Source organism: Pteropus alecto, unplaced genomic scaffold (genome assembly GCF_000325575.1).
Source record: "Pteropus alecto unplaced genomic scaffold, ASM32557v1 scaffold7, whole genome shotgun sequence".
Classification (NCBI taxonomy): Eukaryota; Metazoa; Chordata; class Mammalia; order Chiroptera; family Pteropodidae; genus Pteropus; species Pteropus alecto.
In genome coordinates this window covers 45297895-45322244 of record NW_006494614.1, presented here as the reverse complement: position 1 = coordinate 45322244, position 24350 = coordinate 45297895, and the positions used below count along the sequence as shown (strand labels likewise).

Here is a 24350-nt window from a genome sequence, read left to right as displayed (position 1 = left end):
GTCAGACATTCCCCTCACCTTTCTTCTCTGTGATCAGGCGCACCAGGACCCCGATGGTGTCCTCATTGGCGTCCTCGAGCCGGTAGGCAGGATTGATCCCTGGGGAAGAGAAGAGGACCATGATCCTGGGGAAATGAAGGAGTAATGGAACCTGACTCGCGAGCTACACCAGGACCTGGCAGCAGGGGGCGCACCACACCTGAGCTAGGAGCCTGGGTGTTTATGTACTTGTTCAGGCCACAGCTCTGAGAAGCCTATTTTCACCCTCACTAATCAGCATCACCGCTTCCTGAACCCAAAAGCCCCAGGTGCTTAGTGGTTTCAGGGCCATCTGAAGTCCCTGCAGAGTGGGTGTGTGGGGTGGAAGGCAGCCTTTTCTGGGGCTTGCGCTCTACCCTCCTCAGCCTCAGGGAGCTATGGGTTGCCTCTTGGTCCAGAACCCCAACAACTCTGGCAAACTCTGCCAATTCCGGGCCTATTATGCACACCACCCTGTCTATATAACTGAGGGCCCTTGGTCAACGTAGGGCCCAAACCTCAAAGACATAAAAATGGGCCACATGATCAATCCTGGGCCAGCAGCTAACGGAGTTTGTACCCAGGCAGCAGCCAGCAGTTAAAGTTAGTTCTAAGTTAGGAAAACAGGTGAGATGGCCTGAGGTACCACTCTCCTGCCTGCCTAAAGTTCCTGTCCCCTTCCTGCCCCTACCCCTTCCAGACTTCAGTGTCAGGAGTTGGGAAGGGCTCTGGCCAGCCCCAGGCAGACTGGAGCACTGGCACAGAAGGAGCTATTTCAATCTTGACTTGGCCACAAGGCTCCTGTGGACAGTGTATGTGCATGCAGGACCCTTGCCCTACTGGCCTTTAGGGGATAGTGGGAGGTGGGGAGGAGAAATGAGGGCTCAGGGCCCTGGGGTGGGGGCAAGAAGAATAAATCTCTCCCTCTGGTCCCAGGACTCGTAACTCAAACCACAGCCTGGAAACCCAAGCCTCTTGTGATACTTGCCGAGGACAGTTGTCCTGCCAGCCTTTCAGGCCAGAGGTCAGAGGTAACCTTGAGTACCAAAATGGGAGTCCAACCCTTGAACCACACACACAACTGTAGCCCCAAGAAATCCAGACCCCTACAGCTAGGCAGGGCCTCACCCAGTGTGGGAATCCCACTGAAGCCACCTGACCTGCTCTGCCTCTGCTCTGCCCCATTGCCACCTTGGGCCACCTCATCCTTCCTTCCACTTTGTCACTCTGCAGTGTCTCCTGTGTCACATGTACAACACCTCCAGGAAGCCCTCTCAATTTACCCTTTGCAGGCCTCTCCTTGTCAGACCCTCCAAACCAAGCAGGTCCCCTTGGGTAACCCTCAAGCTGAGCTGGGCTGAGATGGCCTGGGCCCTCTGGCCTCTCCACAAGGTCCCCAGGCTGGGCCTTACCGCTGCTTCCACCTCCAGGACCAGGCCCGACTTCCTTGTGGGCAGTGCAGTGGTAGCCCTTCCGCTTGAGCAGGTTACACACCAGGATGCCCAGCAGTCCCATGAGGCAGAAGATAGGCACGATGGCAATAACCGCATACTGGGCAGCTGTCTCCTCGGGGCCGCCTGCCCGTGTACCATTCCCAGGTTGCTGTGTCTCCCCAGTGCCACTAGGCCCTGCTGCCACCTCCACGCCACGTCGGGCTCGCCGCCCCCACTCTGAGCACCATGGAGGATAGAGGCATGGAGGCAAGAAAGATACGCAGAGAGGCCCATGGCCCAAGTTAGTGTATGTTTGTGGGGGGGTTGATGACGTGTCCAGAGACACACACTTCCTGCCATGTTGAGGAAGCACCGCCCTCTAAGCAAGGCCTCCTCAGGCTTCAGGATGGCCAGACCCTCAGGACCCTATCCACCCATCATGGGACACATGCCTGGACACAGGAACATCAAATCCTGACTCCCTGTAACCTGGCCCATGAGTTAGTTGCCTTAGAAGGTGACTGACTCAACAGGTGAGAGGAGGTGCATGTGTGTGTAAGTACGAGCACGTGTGCATGGGTGTCTCTGAGGGGATGAAGACAGGATCAGTCAGGATGTGAGCACCGCCCACTGTGGCTGCCACCTGCTGGACAGTCTCTGCCACCCAGAAATGAGGCAGGCAAACACTCAGCCAGTGGAACAACTGATGACATCCTTCTGAACACTCTCTGGCCGTTTACCCACCCGTGGGCTGAGGGAATGACTCCCCTGTGAGGGTCTCTGGACTCAAGTTCACCAGCCCCATTTCCACACACACCCCCACCAGTCCTAGGCCCTACAGGACACTCACCATAACAGCCATGAGTACCCAGAGGTTTCCAGGAACATGGCTGACAGGGAACATGGGATACCTCGGAAGGGGCAAACCACCTATGGGGGGAGAAGACATCACTGAGGCCAAGAACCTTCCTCAAAAGAGGCTGGACTCCTTCCTACTGAGTACCCACACTGGTCCCTACCTATCCCATTTCACAGATGGGAGGGCTGAGGCCTGTTCATAGGCTGGGACCCCAGGATCTAGAGTCCTGGTCACCTGGCATGAGCCCCCACGCCCCACCCCGTGGCTCACCCAGGCTGGCAGTCTCCACATAGTGTGTCTTGAGTCACTGTGCCCGCCTGGGCCTCCAGCCTCCCTCGAGGGCTGCAGCGGGAGTGAGGCTGGCATGGGCTAGAGCCCCACGAGGTTGAGAAGGTGCCTGGGGGGCAGGACCTGCATAATGTGCCCTGCCCTGGGTCCTGTGGGAGGGAAAGGGTGAGAACGGAGCCAGGAGCCAGGACTGAGGTCCCTAGGAAGCCCACCCCTGGCCCTAAAGAGTCTTCCCAAGACAGGTCAGGGCAAACTCACCCAGTTGGGCTCCTCTCCAGGTGGGCACTGCCAAGGGGTCGTTGTTGTTGGCGTGGTCAGAGGCCAGGGCAGCAGCTGGAAGAACAGAGGGCACTAAGAGAGCAGAAAGCCATGGCATCTCTGGGACTGTCTATCCACCGCCCACTTCCTGACGCCCCAAGGAGTGGGGACCGCAGACTACAGAAGACCACACCCCTCCAGGCTTCAGGGTTACTCTCTAACCTCAACCCCTCATGCTGCAAGTAAACCTGCCTGTCCCAGACCTGCTGCATGGCCAATGCCGAGGTAGGGAAATAACAACACCTGCTTCTGGAAAGTGCCGGACGCTCCAGATAGGGCCCACCCAGGATCTCACGCCCTTGAGTCTCCAAATCACACCCCTTCCATCCTCCAGGACAAAGAGGAAAAACTTCCGAATTCCCCTCTCAGGTTCGTGCCCCCTCCCCCCCACCTCACCCTCACACACAGCTGGGCAAAGCCTGCCCCAGGGTTTCCTACTCTGGGCCCTCAGCTGAGTCCCCGCCACACACACACACACCCCCCATCCTCCAATTCTGCCCCAGCTTGAGGGTGACAGGCACAGGATAGAGCCAGCAACCATGAAGGACAGAGGGATGACACACAGGAGTCTCTGGGGATCTCCTCAGGCCTCAGACCTGATTCCCAGCACCTACCAGGTGCTGAGAGTCTCCTGAACCAGGAGTAGTGTGGGCCAGGGTCAGACTGCCTCATAGGAAGACCTGAGTAACCAATCCCAGCACCTCACCTTAGCACGGGGAGGGAGGGGGCTCCTAAGCAACATTTATACTCCACCTCCTAGGAGGGCTGGGCCACAGGGCTCAGGACTTGGTTCTTCTGGCATCCCCACACTTCTAGCCCCAACTCACCAAAAGGAGACAGGACAGGGCCCAGTGTGGCGGAGGGCTCAGCTGCATCCTCAGCTGCATCCTCAGGCCCTGTGGTCCCCAGCCTAGAGCAGACAGGGTAGGCTCAGCAAGAGGCGAGAACAGCTGCTTCCTCCCAGCACTGCTTCCAGGTGGGGAATTTGCAAGGTGCTGCTGGGCAGGCAGAGTTTCAGGGAGGCTTGGCCTACTCGCACTACCACCCCCTCCAAGCCTGGGTAGAGGTGTGGGTGCCCTGTCTGGGGCCAGCCTCCTAGGACAACGTAGACTGGAGTGCGGCAGAGGAATCTGCCAGGTTCGGGAGGCTTCCTGGAGGAGGAAGGGCTTCCTTCCCCTTCCATAAACAGCCAGGTGCCCTCAGGCATGGGCAAGAAAGCCTGGGGAGGAAGGAAGCCTGTGACTGCGTCCCTGGGGATGGGGGATGAGAGAGCTGGCAATCCCCACCCCCTAGTCTCAGGCTCCTGCCCCTCAGAACTCCCTACAAGCCATGAACATGCCCACGTCCCCTGCTCCTCTGCCTTCACTCTTGCTGTTCCTGCTCTAAGGAAGGCCTTTCCCCTCACTCTTTAAAGCCCAACAAAGGCCTCTAGACCTGCCTTTCCCCAAAGCTAGTTCTGGCCTCCAAAGCCCCTGGGTGTCCCTCCCTCTTCCCCAATCCCAACACAGTCCTGGTCCTCCCACATGTCCCACTGTCCTCATCCGGCCGACTTCACTTCACGGAGGGCCGGGATATGTCTGACTGCATCTCCTGGGCCAGGGTAGACCTGGGGGAGGTGCTGGCGAGGTGATTATGGTAGCCAGCATTCAGCCTTCCAACCTTTCTTGGGCACACTAGGCACAGGAATTAACATGAACATGAATGAGAGGAATAGTTTCCCTGTCCTTGGGAGCTCACACCCCAGGGTAGATGGATGGCAACAGATAAACAGTATCCCCCTGAGATACGCACTGGCCTGAGGCTGAGCCCTCAGGCTCAGAGTGTGGCCTCCTCTGGAGAGGTCTCCAGCCAGAAGGCAAGGCTGGAACAGCAGACAGGAGGACTTGGATTAGACAACAAAAGAGACTGGCAAAACAAGGGAGCTTGACAACGATGTATTTCCAGGAGGCCTGGCTTCAGGCTCAGGAGGCCAAAGGAAGCAATATTTGTCCAGCTTCAGCCGCAGGCTACTCACAGCCTCTGAACTCCAAAGGGTGGCCTTGGAGAGCCAAGTCACTGGCCCAGGGCCCTCAGCAGGTAAGAGGACCCGGCCTTGTCTGATGACAAGCCCCTTGAAAGAAATGCTGCCTGCAATAAACTCCAGGTCACATGAGAGCTCCTCAGCCAGTAGGTAGCCTGGGCTTCCCACCTGGAAAAAGAACTAGAGGAAACTGATCCGCCCTCCCATCCTCACTGGATGGCCTGGCTGGGCAGAGACCTTGGCAAGCCAGGGGCTTGAGTTACACCACAGGGGAGGAGGAGGGGCAGTGTTCACACCACGGGACTCTCCAGGTCACTGACAGTGGTTCTCAGTCCAAGGCCAGTTCAGGGGAAAACCTGAGACAAAAAAACAGGCCACAGAATAGAGTAAAGGCTGTACCCTGGCAGTCAGCACCCAACAGGTGGCATCCCCTGACCCCTCCCCCAACCTGCCCCTCCTCTAACTTGGTCACAAGTCTTCCCTTTCAGTTTCTGTCCCAAAGTGAACCTTTGCTCTGCCCGAGCCCAGCTCTCACTCAACCCCAACTCCCCATGGCCTCATCCCGTTCTTTGCAGGATCTAACCCACAGACCTGCCCACAAACCCCAAGTCCTCAGGCTGGCCCCGAAGCCCTGCCCAGTCCCCAGACCCAGTACCCCTCCATGTCTCCAGGGTGGGCCCAGAGGGCTGGGACAGGGGTGAGATAGAGGAGGTACAACAGCCTCAGAGGAGATAGCCTGTCCCACCCCTGGCCTTGACTGGCACGTGCTGGGTGACCTGAGCGCACAGGGAGGGATGTGTAACTGCTCATCTTCAGACAGATGGGGAGCTGCGATCTTGAGACTTCCAGGAGCAAAATGGGGATCCAAAGGCCCAGACTTAAAGCCAAGGAGGACCCACTCAGGCATATTCACAGACACTGGCCGCCTAGCACCCTGCCGCCTTCAAATTATGAGCCTTATAATTATCCCAAACCGGCACTTACTCCAGTCTGGCCCGAGTCTCTGCTTACAGCTGCTGCCCCTACCCCCACACTCAGCCCACACTGAGCCCCTTCTCTGTCAGGTCAGGCAGCTGCCAGCTAGCCACCCAGAACCATGTGGATATGCAGACTCACCTGCTGCTCTGGCCTCCCGCTCTGCATCCCCTTCCCCACCAGGCCTCCAGCATCTAAGCCCTGAGCCTGGGAACCTCCATCCCTACCCCCTCTGCCTTGTCCTGAAGGCTGGGCAGTCAGTGACCTCCCAAAGCTGGCACCTCCAGAGGGCTTCCAAGAGGGGGGCTGTCAGGTGGGGAGACCAAGGCCCAGAGAAGGGCAGTGAGTGCCCTTAGCCCACAACTGGGAGCCTCCTCTCCTGTGATCTTGGCAGAAGAGAACTCCATGGGGCCTCAGGGGCAAAGAAGGAAGTTAGCTTAGAAGCCACTCCTCCCTGAATGAAGCTTCCTAGCCTGGGGCCCCACCAACTCCCTGTGGGACCTGAGCCCCTGTTTTACCTCACTGGGTCTCAGTTTCCTCATCTGCAAGATGGGGATGTTTATCTCTTAGGACAAGGCTGTTATGAGGTTTAAATAAGGTAATGAAACCTAAAGTAGGTTGTGGGAGTTCCTCCCCATTGCCCCTTCTTTCCCGAGGCATTTCCTGCCTAGGCAGGTTATTAAGTATTTGTTTGCTTGCTTATTTATTGTTTGCCCCCCCACCCCCACCCCCACGAGACGGCAGCAAGGGTAGGGATGCTGCCTCATTCACCACAAAACCCTCCCCAACCCAGTGTCTGGGGCAGGAGGCCTCCACCAAATAGGCTCACAGTAGCAGGAGCTTCCTCACACTCAGATCACTCTTACTTTCTAAAAACTACCCAATTAGAACCAGAAATTCCCTGGAATAAAGCCTACAAAGCCACTACCAGGGCCCCAAGCTGGAGGCGGCAGAGTCCCAGGGAGGTGCAGCCTTGGAGGCCCCAGAGAAAGAGGAAGCTGTGCCACCACCCAGGCCTCGGCAGCTTCCCCTTTCCCAGAACTGAAGCAGAGGGGTCACCTGGGCCCAGCCACTTGCCAGCCTCACCCTAGCCTCCTTGTCAGCACCATTAAATCCTGAAAGTCTCCTGGCCCCATGTCCATCTACATGGCCTCTTCCCCTAGCCCCCAGTTCAGCCCCACCTGCAGCCTAGGTGCCTTGACACGGAGATCTGGCCCTCACTCCAGCCCCTACTCTAGCCACTCTGAGCTTTCAGTCCCCCAAAATTGCCTTTCTCACCCCAACACTGGTATCTATCTGCTGTTTCTTCTACATAGAAACCCCTCCCATCATCCGGCCAACACCTACTCTTCCTTCAGAGCTCAGCTCAAAGTCACTTCCTCCTGGAAGCACCCACCACCTCCCCTTCTGCATTAATCATCCTGTGTGACCACCCTGTTTACCCAGCACCTATGCCACTGATTGCTACCTCCATGCCCAGTGCCCAGCACAGGGCTTGACCCTGGTATGTGGGGAGGTACATGCTGAATTTGGGCGGTGGGGAGCATGGATCAAAGAAGGCACTCTTAGGAGAGGGTCCAGCTTCTCCCAAGGCCAGGAGGGCCAGAGAGCAGGCTGATGGTTAAGAGACCAGAGGTTGAGATGCGGTGGGGGTGAGGGGAGTTTGAATCTGGATCTGAACCCCTGGGCTAACTTAGGGAGAACCAGCCTGACTTGTTGTAGACCTTCCCCGCCTAACCCTCACCACCAACACTGCTTCCCCCCGCCCCCTTCCCCCCACCACACACACACACACACACACACACACACACTATAGGAGGCTAATGAGGAATTCACCTAAAATACTCAGCACAGGACCTGGCAGGGTAAACCCTCAATAAGCATTCACTGTGTCTCACTCAGTTTCTACATGTGTAAACTGTGGAGGGGGGAATGGCATACACTGATAAGCAAGTGTGAGGCAGAAATGAGATTCTCTTGTATTTATGGACAATGCTTGGCGCAGCCTGGTATACAGGATGTGCCGGATTAGCCATGGTGAAGAGGTGGGAAGGTGCTCACTTCTCCTCAAAAGAGATGTGAGCACACTTGTTTCACACTTGGGTAAACTGAGGCCACAGGAGGTCATTTATATGGATCACAGAGGAAGGGAGAAGGGTCTGGAAAGGTGGGTGGGTGGCATGGATCCCAGATCCCAACCGCGAGCTGAGAAGTTTGCACTTCCCTCAGGGCCTACAGGAGCCTTGAAGGGTTAGCAGGGGAGGGACAGGCATAGAAAGATTGCATCTCAGAGGACTCACTGGGCTGCCTGCCAAGCGAGGCTGGACTAGGAAGCCAGAGGTGGGAGGTGGGTACCCACCTGAAGCAGGGAGGGAGGCAGGTACTTCTGTTTCTCAGCCAGTGGCTCTAGGGCCTGAGGACCACCCTGAAGCCTCCAGAGCTTAGGGTTGCCTGGAAACACAGCTGGACATGGGCCCCCTCAGCAGGTGGCTACACCCAGAAGGGAAGACAAAGGCCGCCCATCAATAGAGAAATCCAGGTTAGTAAGGAGCCCAGTGGTTCCCTGGCAACTGGGGCCGAAGTAGGGCAGTGCCCGCAGTGGGTGGTGGTGAGAGCAGCTAGGCATCGCCTCCTTCCCATTCTCCACCCTCACAGGGAGGGGAACTGACCCTCATTCCCTCAGTCCGGGCCCTCATCCTGGGTTGCCTCCACTCCTCACAAGAGAGGCGAGCACTCCTGTTTCATATCTGGGTAAACTGAGGCCACGGGAGGTCACTTGTATGGATCACACAGGCAGCAAGTGGTGAGGCAGGGTGCAGCCCAAGTTTGTCTGACTGCTTCCCACCTCACAGCTGGCCCCCTCTCTGGCACTAGCCCAGGGCCTGGCACACAACACATATTCTCAGGCAATCTGCCAACTTTATGGCAGAGGCTAGGGAGCTAGTGGACATAGTAGGCAGTTCAACTGAGGGACTATTACAAAGCATACAGGCAGGCCCCAGGGAACGAAGATGCTGCTCCCACCCTGGAGGGTCTCTGGGCCTGAGGTTTTCTTGCTTCTGTCCTCATTTGCATACTGCTCTAGTCTGTGCCAGCCCCAGGGAAAAGATGCTGTGAGAATAAGGAAGCTCAGGGAAGGCTGGGAGTTCCCAGGGTGGAGCCCTAGCTCTTTGGAGCTGCTGACAGACTGAGGCCCAGAGATATGCAGAGGCTGCCTCAGGGACGCTCAGTAAGAAGGGTGCCCAATTCTCACCCCTACCCCCGCCTTGGGCAGCCATGACATCTCAGGTCACAACACAGGGGTGAGGACTCTATGCATGCTGGCCCCTAATCCTGCTCCAGGGTATACCAGACGGCAGCTGCTCCCTGGCCTACCCCAAGGGGCTGAACATGGTTCTGCACTCAGAACTGCCATCAGGCCTGGGCCTTGGAGGCTCAGGTGGGGTGAGAGGTGGGTGGGTGGGGCTGAGGGGACTAATTGGTCCTTGAGGCTAAGAAAAGGGCTGAGGTGGCCAGACGGGGGGCCTACCCGGCTCCTCCCAGTCTGGGTGCAGTACAGATGCTATCCCTACCCCTTCCGCAGGCTGAGTCAGGGGCTAGGGGAAGGCAGTCTACACCAGACAGTTGTCTCTGGGGCAGAGTTAAGGCTCCCCAACAGCCCTCACTAAGCACTATCTGCACACCTTATTCCCTTTCCAGGCTGGATTTCACTGACAGGGTTCTGGGCTTCACAAATGAGGAAACTGAGGCTCAGAGAGGCTAAGTAGTACCCTGTAACAAGTTGTTCTCAAAAGAGACCTGGAGTGGGGGTAGGCAGCAGGTACCACCCCAGGTCCAGCATTCCCACTGCTCCTGCATGCCCTATTCTCGCCCCCCACCCAATCACTCAGCACCAAGGACTTCCTGCTTGGGCTGGGCGGGGAAGCTGGGCCGCCCTGGGCTGTCAACCTTGGCTCCAAGACAGGATGGCAAGAGGATACCTCACTGCACTCTCACTTGTGCTGTTGCTACCTCCTTTTCCAAGAAGTCACCTTTGCCTCTCACCCTGGCCACAGAACTGGTCCAGAATCACTAATGTACTGGGGTGGCCCAGTCTGCTCAGTATAAGCCTTGACTTGGCCAACTTGGCTGAGGATTAGTGAGACTGAGGGGAGACCGCAGCCCCAGCCTGATCCATTCTCCAACTCCTCCAGACTCAGGGTGCTGGGGATAGAGACCTCCCCCAATCCCCGAGCAACCCCAGGTCAGGCCCTAACCAACAGAGCTTGAGGACTGGGGTCAGCATGATGGAAGGAGGGGGAGAGTGTTGGGCTCTGGCTCATCACTTAGTGGCTCTGTGACCCTGGGCAAGTTACTTACACTACTCTGAGCTTCTGGATCCTCCTCTGCAAACAAGAGGGCTAGTCCTTGCCTCCAGGCATGCTGAAAGGATAAGCAGAGCTACTAAAAGTAGGGCTGGCTGGGCCCTGGCCTGTCCAGGCCTCTCCTGAGTACCAGTTCTCACCACACCCCACAGGGGCCAGAGAAGGAGCCAAGTTCAGAATGGATTAGTGTCTAGCCAAGGTCACCCAGTGGTTTGGGAGTGGGCCAGGGTACTTTACGGAACCCAATGTTGGTCCCAGCAGCATGAGTGGAAGAGCCTTGGCCTCTCTGGGAGGACCTTGCATGTCCATTTCCCAGCCCCTGTACAGGCCTGTGTTGACCTGCTTCCATGTCGGCTGAGCCATAGTCAGGTGGTAGAGGGGTAATGAGCATTCAAGACCCAGCCCCATGTCCCTGAACCTCAGTGTCCTTCTCTATAATTTTGGGCAATTGTGCCTGTTCAGCTGACCTACTGGTGTAGCTGGAGGTTCCAGAGTTCACAGGGGAAAAGTGGCTCTTCTTACAATCAGGCCTCAGCCCAGGAGCCACCTCCTGCAGGAAGCCTTTCCAGCCTATTAGGGTAGACCCTCCCATCTCCTGGCCTCTTCAGCCACCACTGTTTGTGGTCTCTCCTGAGGGAGGGAGGCAGGTGAGTGCATGCAGGAGGCTGGGCACACAGCAAGGCTGGGCACTGTGGATGACCGGATCCCTCCCTGAGCTCACTGCTCCTCACAGTGAGGGTGTCCAAGCTTAGGTCCCTCTTCCTGGATGCCCTCCTTCCTTTTCACTCCACCCACACACTCAGACCCTGCTTCTAATTGGCTGCCAAGCAGCCAGGGCACACACGCACAGCCACATGGGCAGTTTATTTATAGAGTTCTCATCTTTCCCAGGGTGGCCCAGGAAAGAGCTCTGGCCTTCCAGGCAGGCAGACCTGGATTAGGATCCCGGTGACACTAGGATCTTGCAGTCCCTTCCCTCTGGGCCTTCTTTTCCCTGCCTGTACCTGGAGGGGACTTCTGACCCTCTGGGCATGAGGCTGAGGATGTGAGAAACTCCAGAGTCCTCATCCCAGGGTAGGGCACACAGTAGGGATGCAGTATCATCTCCCTCCTGTCTTCTCTGGCACTAAACCTCACCCAGCAGCAATAAGCCTAGGCCCAGGCACCTAAGGGCTCAGCATAGAGTAGGTGCTGACCTCTGCCTAAGACCTTATCCAGCACCTTGAATCCTGAGTGCAGGTGGGGTTGGATGGGTCTTGCTGGCTGATATCAGGCAAAACTGGAAGAAGGGCTGGCTCCATAACAGAGGAAGTCTGGCCTTGCCTAGCCAGGCCAAGTACTGAACAACCCCACCAACACTTCCTCCTTCCCCTGCAGGTAGCCAGCCTGGTCCTTCTTGGAAACTGATGCCACCATGGTCAGACAACTCTCACCTCAACCTGGAGACCAGGCTGGGGACTGGGAGAAAGCTTGAGTGCCAGACTCTAGCACCAGTGGCTGTGAGACTCGAACTAGGGCTGGTCCCCTCTGCTCTCTGAGTCTCAGCTTCCCAATAAACCACTTGGGAAAGAGGAGGATTCCCTGTCAGTGCTGTTGCGAGGAGACTTGCACCCAGGGCTTGGCACACAATAAGGCCTCAGCAAGGACTTCCCTCTGCTGGCCCAGAATGAGGGCTATACCTGAGGAGAACCCAGGGCAAGCACCCTACCCACAGGGGTGGCCTTGAGTCTTCACCCCAACTCCCAGCACATACTCGGGAGCTTCAGAGACCCTGGCTGCAAAACTCCCTGTGCATCCTGGCATACAGTAACGCCCTCAGAGGCCTGGTCAGCACAGACGTGGCAGTAGGAGAGGGCAGGCTGCTGGCTAGGCTGGCCCTACCCAGCTGGGCATGTCGTTCCCATAAGTGTCCCATACCTGTGCCTGTTCCCAGAAATGGGGGTACACCTGGCAGGTGGACCACAATAAAAAGGAGCTCACATTGGACTGGGAGGGCTTTCTGGATGAGGGGGACTGTGGCCGTATCCTAAATGGTCAGGAGGGTTCTAGAAAGAGGAGGCAGTAAAGGCAGAGTAGAACCAGGCATCTGGTAGGGTGAGATGAGGGTGAAGATGTAAAGTTTGAAAGGGTCTGTGAAGGAAAAGCCTCGATACCAGGATGAGGCACTCAGACTATATTTGATAGGCAAAAGTAAGAGTTCTTAGGGAGGTCACTCTGTCAGTGTGTGGAGAAACTGGAAATGGAGGCAGAGGCTGGTACAGGAGTCTAGGCAAGGACAGCAAGGCCAGAGCTAGAACATAAGAGAGAGCCCTGATTTTGTGAAGATGTGTCTCAGGCCCTCTTCCAGTCAGCCTGGGAACACGTGGCAGGACAGAAGGTAGGTGCCCTATCTGGAAGGTGAGAGCCAGAATATCAAGATTCTGGGGTTCTCGGCACTTCTCCGAACCTCAGTCCCTCCCTCTGTAAAATGGTGGGCCTATGAGCAGGGGTGGGGTGCTGACTGCCCCTCAAAGTCTACCCTCTTTAGCCAGACAGACACCTCCCTCCAGCAACTGTCATGCCAGTCCCAACAGGGCCCACACGTGGAACCCAGCCTGGCCCCACCACCATCCCTATCATCCCAGGAGACCTAAGTTCCCAGAAAGGTTTGGCTTGGGCAGGGCACAGGGAAGGGCTGGGGGCCTCCATCAGGGCTGAGACCAGAAAAGGAGATTAACCCTTGGTTAATCCTTCCTATCTCCCCCCTTCTAGGCTCTGAGCTATTTCCACCTCTTTGCTGGAGATGGAAATAACTCAGGCTCAGCCCCAGGAGACCAAGACAGCTATTCTGAACAGCCCCAAGAAGCACAGCTCTAGCCATTCCAGAGAGGATGGAGGGACACCCTGATCCCCAGCTCCAGCTCTCAGCCAAGCAGTAGCAATGGTCAGGGCTACCAGGGGCCTCTGAGAAGAATGGGGAGACTGAGGCCCCGAGAGGATGGGGCACGAGCTCAAGGTCACACCCAGCCTGCTTCTCGTCATGGGTGGGTTTGGGAAAGCGCCCCTACAACAACTCCAAAGAGGGGGATAGGGCCTCTTAGGTAGGGCGAAGGTCAATGGGAATTCTCAATTATCCTTGCCACCCTTGGAGCCTGGGCTGTGCTGCTGACTCCTGACACTCTTCAGAGCTATGTGGATGCTCTCAAAGCCAATTATAAGCTTTAGAAGGCAGGAGACAGGCCTTTCTGGTGACCTCTGGCTAGGGGTGGGAGCTAAGAGGAGGAAGGAGAAAGAGGAGCAGGAAAACCACATAACCCACCCACCCCCACAGTTTCAGACATGTGTGCAAACACATACCACACTCAGAACTCACAATGGCCCAGCCTAGCAAGCACGGCCTTGTTTGAGAAAAGGAAGCCCGGATAAGCTGTGAACAGATACAGGCATACCTTGTTTTATTGTACTTCACTGTACTTTACAGATGTTGCATTTTTTTTTATAAATTGAAGGCAAGACCTCCACCAGCAAAAGGATTACGACTCGCGTTATTGCCATATTTGCTTTATTACAGTGGTCTGGGACCAAACTCGCAACATCTCCAAGGTATGCCTGTATTAGGAAGGTGGGTGGCCCTCTCCAAGCATCTCACAGGGCTTCAGGGGCAGAAGACTTGAATGCCAGTCCTGGTACTGTCCTGACTCTACATGACCTTGGGCAAGTCACTTGCTTCTGAGCCTCAGTTTCCTTCTCTGAAAAACAAGTCACCACATCTCAGAACCACTGTGAAGATTCAACAAGAGTATGCCATAAAGTGCTGAGCACAGTACCTGGAATTGTCCTCCCACCCTTGCCCCCACCAGAATGCAATCAACATTTTCAGAAGTTATCAGCAGAAGACAGAACTTTCAGATCCTTTAGCAGGTGCCCCCTCACCTTTCCTGGCCTAGGGAGCCCAATTTCTATTCCACCCTGCATGAACCGTACAGACCCCCTTGTGGGGATGGGGGCCTCAGAGGAATCTAGCTCAGATGGTAAAGGGCCCTGCTCTAGCTCTCCAAATCAGATACCACTCAGGGGAAAAATGCCACCTCTTCCCCCCAGGGAAATGAAGAAAGGGGACCTGAGCTAGAGAAGTCAATATTTATGGATCAGAATTTCTTGTTTAGCCCAAGGAGCTGTGCTTCCAACTCTGTCACCAGACTTGGGTGCAGCCCCTGGGCCACTGTGTCCCAGCAGACAGCCTGCCTCCACCCTCCACTGCAGTCTTTCTGCCTAAAGAGAAGAAAGGGAGAACAGAGGCGGTTGACCCAAAAACAATAGAGGATCCCAAAGTGATGATTCATTGTCTATGCACAGCCCAACACTTCAGTGTGCAGACAGGGAGACTGAGGCCCAGGTCAGGGGTGGAACGGGGAGGTGGGGGCAGAGGGAGGTGGAGGAAAGATCTGAAAGCAAAATGGTGTCTGGGCCCAGTGAGAATCCAGGGCGGAAGGGGGCAGTTTTGCCAGGTCTCCCATACCTGTATGTATTTGAGATGTGGAGCCTGAGCCTACCTGAGTCTCCTCAACTGCTGCCAGAGGTGTCACCCCACCAAATGCAGCCCAGCCTTGGCACCCTCTCCAACCCTCACGGCAAATCACTCAAGGTCCACCCTCCTCACTAACTTTAGCTAGGAGGAGCGCCCTCTTGGGGACAGTACTGGAGAGACCCTTGATCCCTGGATCCCCCCTCCTTCCTCGTCATTTCCCCCCACCCCTCCTCTTCGCCAATCTGCTGGAAGGTTTTCGTGGTTCCTACACGTTCTGCCTCTTACTCACTGCCCTGAGGCGCGCGCACATACAAAACACACACACACACACACACACACACACACACACACACACACACTACTTGACCCCATAAGCACACTATGGCCTTAATGATTCAGGGGCTGTGTTGCACAGTCACTTGGGGTTCCTCCCCCTCTTTCATACTCATATTAACGAGGAGCCCTCGCCCTGTCCTGGTCACACTCTAGGCCAAAAGCACACTCAGTGACCCCAGTGACCTGGGGTCTCACTCACAGTGGGCTGGAGTCACTCTCACACACAGACTTTCTGCCTGTCACAGACACACAGAGCCCCTCTGTGTCTCCTGCTCCGCCCGGCGTCACCGCCCAGTGCCCTGGCCACACGTTCGTCCGGGCTGGGCCGCCTCATGCGCCGTGTCACCCAGTCACGGGCTGACACCGTTCAGACTCCCCCTCCCCACACCCGGCTGCCCCGCGCCGCAGCCGCACTGAGGCGCCGCCGTCCCGTCCCGCACCCGTCCTGGTGTCGGTCCAAGTTTCCCGGGCAGAGGGCGTCTCCGGAGCTTGCCGACTCCTCAAACAGAAAGTCCCGCCGCTGCTTCCCGACTGCGCACGGCCAGGCCTGGAGTCGAGGCCGGAGGACGCGCAGGTCCAGGGGCAGGGGACTCAGAGATGGGCGAGGGCCGGTGCGCGGAAGACGCCGGGACAGGACGCGGGGGCGGGGGGCGCAGAGCCCGGGCTGCGGCATCCGCCGCGCCAGTGAACTTCCTCAGAGACGCGGGGAGGCAGGGGGCGCCACTCGGGTCCGCATCCTTCTGCTCCACCGTGGGTATCTGACCCCGGGCTGGCTCCGTGCGCCCTCCTTACCTGCCCGCCCGCGGCAGCTCCAGCAGCCCCGCTCCCGGGCTCACGCGGCGCCGGGGCCCGGCTCCGCGAGCACACGGGCGACCCCGTAGGCTGCGCGCCTTTTGAATGAATAGCCTGCCGGGCCGGGACGGTGCACAGCCCCGCCCCCGCGCGTCACGGCCGCCGACCCCGCCCCCGTTTTTTTTTGTGCCCCAGCCCCCCCGCCCCGTGGGGCATCCGAGGGGCTTTCGGTCTCCCGCGCGGCGGCACTGCTCTGTGTCGCCATCTCTCGCGTCCCCCAGGAACTGCAGAGGGCTGCGCGGGAAGAGGCCTCTTGGATTAGCCCCTTTTGGGCTCCAAACCAAGAAAGAAGGCGTTGCACGATGCAAGGTAGGCTGGAGACTTGGATGCTCCTCCGGGTCCGGTCACCATTGCCAGTGCCAATGGGGCTACTGCTGCTCTTCCTGGGTCTTGTTTTCTTCTGGAAATTGGCAGCCAGAGAGAACGACCTCACTTTGTCTTGTCGAGGCTCAAACCTACCCCTAGTAACCCCCACCTAGTGGGTGAGAAGAAGCCGGGTGAAAGTGAATCTATAATGGAGGTCCACCTGGTGGACTCCTACACATTCTTTGGGGCCCAGCCCAAATCTCATTCCTCCAGGAGGTCTTTCCTGTCTCCCCATTCCACCCCACCCCTCTCATCCAGGATAGTTAGCCCTTCCTTTGAGTAGAACAGGTGAAACACTGTTCTCCCTTCCCTACCACAAGCTGTCATACCTTGATTCCCAATGCCAGCCAGCAGGGAGATCAGAAGGGCAGTGACTAGGGACTCCAGGGCATTATTCACATTGTATTCCTAGCTCTATGAATTGTGGCCCCTGGAGCTGTGTGATATGGTGAGTCAGGACTGGAGGCAGCAGCTCAGCAGTGAGAGTTTCCACAGCTAGTACCTTTCTGGGGATCCCAGGTGGCCCTCCCAGGACAGCAGGACTGGGAGGGGAGGCAGGCAGCAAGGAGGGCCTGTGTGCTGGGGACAGAGGCCTGGCTGGGATTAGGATAATCACAGCCCATGACAGAGGTGGAGGAAGATAAATAATTTTGTTGGGGAAAGATTGTTGTGGGGAGGTGAAGAATTCAAAACAACTGAGTCATAGAATCTTAGCCGTGCGGTGAGGGGGCAGGGAAGGTCAAGTCCCCTGGGATCCAGGAGATTCCAGGAGGAGAACTGGACACCTGCAGAGGGAAGGGGCCAGGGGAAGAGTGTCCATTTCTTTGGGTCATGTTCAGGTTGTGGGGGAAGGGCAGAAAGAGCTCCAGGTCACTGACGAAGCCATAACCAGGTGATCCCAGGGTCAAACATCCCACGTCCAAGCCCACAGAGAGAGCCCAGAAAGGATTCATGCTTGGGAACCTGGTGAGGGGGCCAGAGCATCCCAGAATGCCCTCCCATTCCTGTAAATGTTTTCTTTGTAAGGGGACTTTCTATACCCCAGTTCCAAGTTCTGGAGTTCATATGGTAGCATTTCATATGCCACTCGATAGACCAAATGAGGAAATGCTTTTCAGTCAAGCACTATTGGCTATTAATCAGACATCCTACAGAGGGTCCCCCTGTCTCCACTACCAGCTCTCTGTGAGGCTTTGGTCAAATTCCCATCCCCCTACTCATTTTCCTCATCTGAAAATTAGGGTGGCAAACCTGTTGCCTGAAAGTCATTCTAGTTCTCCATGGGAGGAAGCGATCTGTCAGACCTGGCTGAGTAGTAAGGGTGGGCAGCAGCCACTTGGGCCAAGAGAATGAGCAGGGATGGAGACTGAGGCAATCCCTCCTGTGGTTCTGGGGACTCTGGTTGGCAACTTCGGGCTCTTAGGCTGCAGCTTCATAGAGTCAGGTCTCCCAGAGCCATAGCCCACACAAATCCCACTCCCACAACTTCAGGTTATGAGGGAGCCTAATTATTATTTACTGCCAGCTCTGACTCCTGAACCACAGAAGGCTGCTGATGGGAACCTGCCCAAGAGTCTGGGAGCATCTAGCTGCTACAGTGAGTGTGGAGGCCACAAGATTTAGATTGGCTTTTTATGGAGCTTGGAGAACCACAGGTTCAAGAACAAAGCACTCAGACTCACAGACTTTTAAAACTCCTAGCATCTCAGATGGACCCACAGAATCTTAGCATTACAATCTCTGAGCCTAGGGACCTCAGAGACCATCTCCTTGAACTTCTCATAGTGCAACCAGAGAAGTCAGCCCAAAAGAAAGCCTCCTCTTCATCCTAGGTGGCACAGCACAAGGCCCCAGTAATCTGGGATGAGCTGTGACAGTGATCAGAGGTCCACTGAGGCCCTGACTGGGATGGGGATCCTGGGCCACAGGATCAAGAGGCATTGGGTGTGGTTGTTTGCAGGGGATCTGAGCATATGTCCCCTCTGGGATTGTGGACCAGAAATTGTGGCTCCCTCTGCTGGCTGCACTGGAATTCCAATATGGAAGTCAGGCAAGAGGCATTGAGGTGGCGGTGATGGGGGGTGTCTCAAACTTAAATTTCAGTGCTCTGTGATGGCCAAGCTGGCCAAGATCTACCCCTTGGAAGGTGGGCTGCTCTCCTGTGTTTGTGCCTTTGCTCCAGGGGGGAAGTGGGCTTGGTTTTAGAAGGATCTGGGCCTAGGAGGCCAGGGTGAGGCTCAGCCCAGAATAGGGCAGGACCTGAGAGGGGCTGACTGGACCTGGGGGTTAGGTTCAGTCTGCATTTAGGTCCACACACTGACTTGGGTCTGAAATCCTACTGAGGTTGGGCTTTGATGTCACACAGAGAGGGGTCAAGTCCCAGTTTTGCCACTGCCAGTATGTGCGACCTTAAGCAAGTGGCTTCACCTGAAGGCAAGTTCACCTGCCCAGGGTGTTATAAAGATCTGCTGAGACCCCATATTGGCACCTGCGTCTTCCAGGTTGCTGGACTTGAACACAGAACACCGTATCTTTTCCCTCTCCTCCTCTGCTCTCAGTGGTTACCTTGTGTCCTCCCCACAACCTGGCATCTGGGCTCTGCCCCCATTTATTTCCGCTTGCTGCCCCCACCTCAGTTCAGCCCTGCAATCTACCCCCGACCCAGCTCAGGTTGCCTGTTCACTTGTCCTCATTGGCCATAATGGGCCTAAAATAGCACTTCCCCTTGCCTCTTCCCGCAACCTGGCCTGTGGTTTAAGGTCTATGAGGGCAGAAGAGAGACTTGGTGTTTGGCAGGCATGCAAAAAATGGAAGGGCTCTCAGAGGTTACCTGTGTCCAGAGAGGGCAGATACCTGTCTAGGGTCACACAGGGCTGAGGCTTCATTTCAGATCCCTGGGTCTCCATCCCCTCCCTAGGCCCTACCCAAATCTAAGCCAAGGCCTTAGTCACACTTAGTCACACTCCCTTCTCCAAGCTCTCTGGACCTACAGACTATGCTGGCTCAGATTTGATGTATGTGATGGGGCCACTGGAGGCCAGATAATCTAGTGCTGTGCTTCGTGAGTTCTAAAGATCATTCTCTGACTTTTCTGACCACAGGAAACCTTCCTGCCTTGGTTCTCCTCTCCATCCTCAGTGCTACTTTGCTGTGTGACCACAGGTAAATCCTTATCCCTCTCTGTGCCTTCCCTATGAGTAGATATCTGGCTAAAACCTGCACTCTGTACCTAGCCCAAGGGACCACCTGGAGAACCCTTTTGGAAAAGAGATGGCTTTTGGCCCTGACTCCTGTACCCTGAGGTGAGGACGCCCTACCGAGGGCTGGTCTGAGGAACATGAGCCAGATACCTCATGAATGACTGCTGTGGTTCTTGTTGCTCAGACTCTCCTATCCTCTGGCCCTTCCATGTGACTGCCCCTCTTCTCTTCCACGAGGCACAGAGACCTTAGTGGACAGATCACATGTAAATCCAGGTTCTATGGCTTAGTCTGCAGGTGACCCCAGGAAGGCATGTAACCTCTCTGAATCTGTTTCCTCATCTGAACAAGAGGATAATAATGGACCAACCTCTCAGGACTGTTGTGAGGATTAAATGAGATGATCCATGCTCCTGACTTGCAGCAAACACTCAGTAAGTGAGAACTAAGAACTTATTGCTTGTGACATAGAGATCTAGATGGGTATCCCAACTAAAGTCTCCAGATTTAATTCAATAAATATTTACCAAGCACCTATTACAGTGTCAGGCACTGCAGGCAGCCTGGAGATAGAGCAGAGAACAAAGCAAAGTTCTTACGGAGCTCACATTCTGGCTTTCCCTGCCTTTTCCTTTCCCCTCTGTGACAGCTGGACCTACACCACGGACCTCTTGCTCCAGGATCCTCCACCTCTCTTTGCCTTGGCTCAAGCTGCTCCCTCTTCACACCGACCCTAAGCCCCACTTCCTCCTACCCCAATGGCCAGCCATGGCCATGCCCTTTAACATAGTGGTTCTTCCCGCTCCTGGCAAAATTAAACCATGGTGTCATAATCCAGGGTAGTGGTTACCCTTAGAGGGTAGACTGGGAGGGAGCATGTAGGAGCTTTCAGGGTAATGATGTGTTGTTTCTTGATCTGGGTGTGTTCAGGTTATAAAAACTCACCAAGCTGCACACTGATAACTTGTGTACTTTTCTGTACAAATGTTACTCTTTAATAAAGTTTCCTAAAAATACTGATACCTGGGGCCCACACTCAGAATTCTGATTCACTTGGTCTGAGATGTGGCCTGGGCCCTTGGGTGGTAGTAATGTGCAGCCAACGTGGGGTACCACTGCTTTAGGGAGTCTCCCCTAGGCCCTGACAACCATTCATCCCAGGACCTCCCTGCCCACAGCTGACTAGCTCAGAGTTGCGTACCTGTCCACAGGCTGGCCAATGCCCTGGCATGTGGCCTCCTAAATAACAGTGGGCTGGGCCAGGCCCATTCCCACTGAGGTACTTACTTTGAGAAAATACTTTGGGTATCCAGTGCTAAAAGTGAACTCTGTCCAGCACCCCTGCACTGAGGGATAAGAGGCCCCAAGGCAGCAGAAGCTATGAAGTGGTGAGACCAGCAGCTGTCTGGCAGGAAGGGAGGAACCAGAGACTCAGGGTGGAGAGACCAGGGGTCCTGAGATGGAGCTCCAGTATCTGGGCCATGGTAATGACAGCTATTTGTGGCCAGTCCATGTCTCCACTAATTAGCTCCCTTTAATTCAAGGCAGAAAGCCTCTCTCCCTTGCAATGCAAGGACCTGTGCATACCAAACAACAGTCCTGTGGGAGAAAGGATTAGCAGCCTCACCTAACACATGAGGAAATGGAGGTGCAGAGGGGATACGGCTCATCAAAGTCACATAGCTAGTTAGCAGCAGTCAAGATTTCTGTTTCACTTCAAAGCCTGTGCTCCTTCTAATGCTTTGTTTCATCACAAATTCCACATGAACATTGTGGAACATCCACTCTGTAACATATTTAATATGATCCCCTCCCCCCCAGATCTTCCAAGTACAATGATGCTGCAGAGAGATTGTCCATGCATGTCCTGTGGCACTGAGGGATCAGCGGAGCCCTGAGATGTGTATGTACACCGGTTTGCAAAGCATGAACCTGCACTTTGCCTTTAGCAACTGATTTTTGTAATGTCTTAATCACTTAGGCTGGAAAAGGTTCAAACGTGTGTTCAGCAGAGTAGAGGCAAGATCTGCTCTTTTACCATCTTGAGCCTGACAGATTGACACAAGTGGGAAGGGCTCTGACCCTACACTGACCGGCCCTGTGCTGCTGGCCTTTGTATTCTTCTGATTTAATGACACACCTCTTTGAACCAGAAACCAGACAGACTTGAATTCTATCCCAGCTCCAAAGCCTGAACTCACCTGGCCTCTGTCAGATTTCCTAGTCTCATACGAGGCCTCGCTGGGGAACGGTTTCTTGGAGGAGCTGTGGACAGGCTCACTAGTCGCCTAGTTTTTTACTTGAAGCGCATGTCAGCTTCAGATTCCCAAGCCCAGCCCCAGATCCACTGACAAGCTGGAGGAACCTGGGAATGTGTATTTACATGGACATATAATTGTGTCATGTTTTATATTTACACACGAATATGTAAGGAATTCTAACACATAGCCCTGGTTACAAAGCATTGGACTAGCACGACCTCTCTTTTTCCTGATGAGGAAACTGCTGGCCAGACAGGGTTCCGGGTGGCCCCCAGGGCAGAAACTGGCACATCAGTGGCAGCCTCACCACCCCAGCACTCTTCTGGGTCTCTGAGGCCTCCCTTCTGCCCAAGCCAGAGTGTCAGGAGACCTACGCAGCTGGGGAGCCCTGAGGCTGCTGGCAGGAGGCCACTGTGGCTGCTGATGGGGAGCAATCATTTGGTATTTCTATTTATTGACTCTTTAAAATTCATCATCCAAGGAAAAGTTAATACATGACTGTTTGGTAGCAAGAGAAACATAATCTAAGACGGCAATGACCCACCCACCCCAAACAAAAACAGAGCCAAACCCTATCTGAAACCAGACCTTTGGAGCTGTAGCTGAAGAAGCGAGGGGGCTGGGGCTCAGACTGGCTCCTGCAGTCCAGAGGCAGGGGAGGCTGCCTTCAAGTGGCTCCTGGTTGAAGAGGCCATGTCCAGCCCCTCAGCTTTGGGCGTCCTTCCTGGAGGGGCTGCCCCTGGCAGGAGGGGTATGAAGAGAGGGATTCAGTGGTCAGAGGGAGCTCCTAGGTCTACCCTCCCAAGGTGACCGTATGTGCCAGTGCATGAGACACAGGGATTGGGGGGTCATCTGGGAGGAGAGCAAGGGCCCTTTTCTTGCTTAGGTCAGGAAAGAGCCTGTCCAAGTCCCCATCAGTGTTTCTAAATTCAGAAACCACTAAAGGCACTGCCAATAAACTAGGAAGTGCCAAGGCCTGGGGAGACCCTCCAGATGGGAGTCACTGCCTCCCAATAGTCATCATCTTATTCTGGATGACTGAGGAGAAGTGGTCCTTGGCTCTGGATACTGGAGGGTGGTCCAATCAGGATAAGGCTATAGAAAGTGTATGTTAAGAGGCATGCTCTGAACATGCAGTGTGTATGTGTGTGTGCGTGCATGTGTGTGCACATATATATAATAAAGGGGGATTGATCCCTCCAGAAAGGCTTGGTTAGGATTTCAGATGGCCCCCTAGGGCAGAAATAGGTTTGTTTTCCTTCTGTCATTTCCTCCATTTACCCCCTGCCTCAGGCCATTGCATAAATAAGTGCTTGGGAAGGTACACATCTAAAAAGAAACATAAATACTGTACATGGGAAAGGATTCCATCCCCTAGCCCTCCCACTGCCCCCAGAAAACCCTCCAGATATTGCACATGGCACTCCCCAGCCCCGTGGGGTCCAGGCCCGGCCGTGTCTTTGGTAAAAGCTCCAGGGACAGAGGTCCTGGGCAGCCCACATGCCCCCCACCCCACCCCCATCACGACTGGGAGCACCGGAGCAGCCAGAGGATAGGGAAAGGCCTTGGCCCATTGGCCAGCAGGTGTTCTCTCAGGAATGCTTCTGCGAGGATGGGAGGAGCCCATGCAAGCACAGGTGTGTCCCTTGTTGGACACTTCTGAGCAGAGTCTGCATATGGGCTAGGAAGAGGCAAGCAGGCTGAGGGCAGGTGGGTGGCCAAGTCCTGAGCCACAGTGGACAGGGTCACACCCTCCATAGGAGGAGGTGGTTTGTGCTGTCATCGCGGCCGACAGTCTCACTGCTGCCGCCACCCCCACTGCTGAGTCGGAAGTCCTCATAGCCGTCACCTCCACTGATAACCAGCATTTTAGGCCTGGCTGAGGTGGGTCCTCGGTGCCGAGGGGAGTCCTGGTGCTCTAGTGATGGCAGCTTCTCAGGGCCTGGAGGAGCAGAGGGGAAGGATCCATTGTCAGGGGCAACTGATGAGGATTAAACGAGATGATCCATGCTCCTTGTATGCTCTTGTCTGGACCTAAGTTCCCATACCCCAGAAGATAGAAAAAACATGCACATTTCCTGTGAGGGATCCCACTTCCTGTTAGCTAAGGACTTCCTGTTTGGAAAGAAGTGCCCACTCCCAGGCAATCAGACAACTTCTTCCCTCCCAATCCGCACTTTCTAGTCAGGACTGACATAACTTCTCAGGGCCATACGACTTTTATCTGTCTTGATTACAGCACATATACTGTCCTCCTCATACTTGTTTCCTGCTTCCAATGGCCATTTCTCAGATAGGTCTTCTCTGCACCCAGATAACTCCTGACCAAGGCTTCCCCGCTTTCTGATTCCCATAGCTACTTCCTCTTGGGAATATGGTTTCCTGTCCTGCCAAAGCAAGACTGCCAATTGTCGCCTTCTTGATGTACATCATTTCCTAATACATTTCACTTTCTAATTTTCACAGGCCATTTATTGTCCTATCTGCCATTCTATGTTCTCTCTGGTGCTATTTCTATTTCCTGCTCTGCACATCACTTCCTGACTCCACTTC

The 24350-nt window shown here is 55.3% G+C and overlaps 2 protein-coding genes across 7 annotated transcripts in view; both read right to left on the bottom strand.

Annotated features, from left to right (window-relative positions):
• The window catches only part of RELT (RELT, TNF receptor), a 22767-nt gene extending 6737 nt beyond the window's left edge, over positions 1 to 16030 (bottom strand). For 3 of the 6 annotated variants that reach the window (XR_003044462.1, XR_003044463.1, XM_015600345.2), the window contains exons 1-7: positions 15911 to 16030; positions 3744 to 3826; positions 2857 to 2931; positions 2581 to 2747; positions 2302 to 2381; positions 1431 to 1688; positions 19 to 99 (exon numbers count right to left, since the gene is read on the bottom strand). Coding sequence is in view for 1 of the 6 variants with exons in the window: in XM_015600345.2 (XP_015455831.1) it covers positions 19 to 99; positions 1431 to 1688; positions 2302 to 2381; positions 2581 to 2747; positions 2857 to 2931; positions 3744 to 3803 (721 nt within the window). In the remaining 5 variants the exon portion in view is untranslated. The other 3 variants (XR_003044464.1, XR_003044465.1, XR_003044466.1) reach the window with 3 other exon arrangements.
• Positions 16031 to 22221: 6191 nt separating this feature from the next.
• The window catches only part of ARHGEF17 (Rho guanine nucleotide exchange factor 17), a 56423-nt gene continuing 54294 nt past the window's right edge, over positions 22222 to 24350 (bottom strand). Inside the window, 1 exon segment of the mRNA XM_025042535.1 lies at positions 22222 to 23739. Coding sequence (XP_024898303.1) covers positions 23543 to 23739 — 197 coding nt within the window. The 3' untranslated portion in view covers positions 22222 to 23542.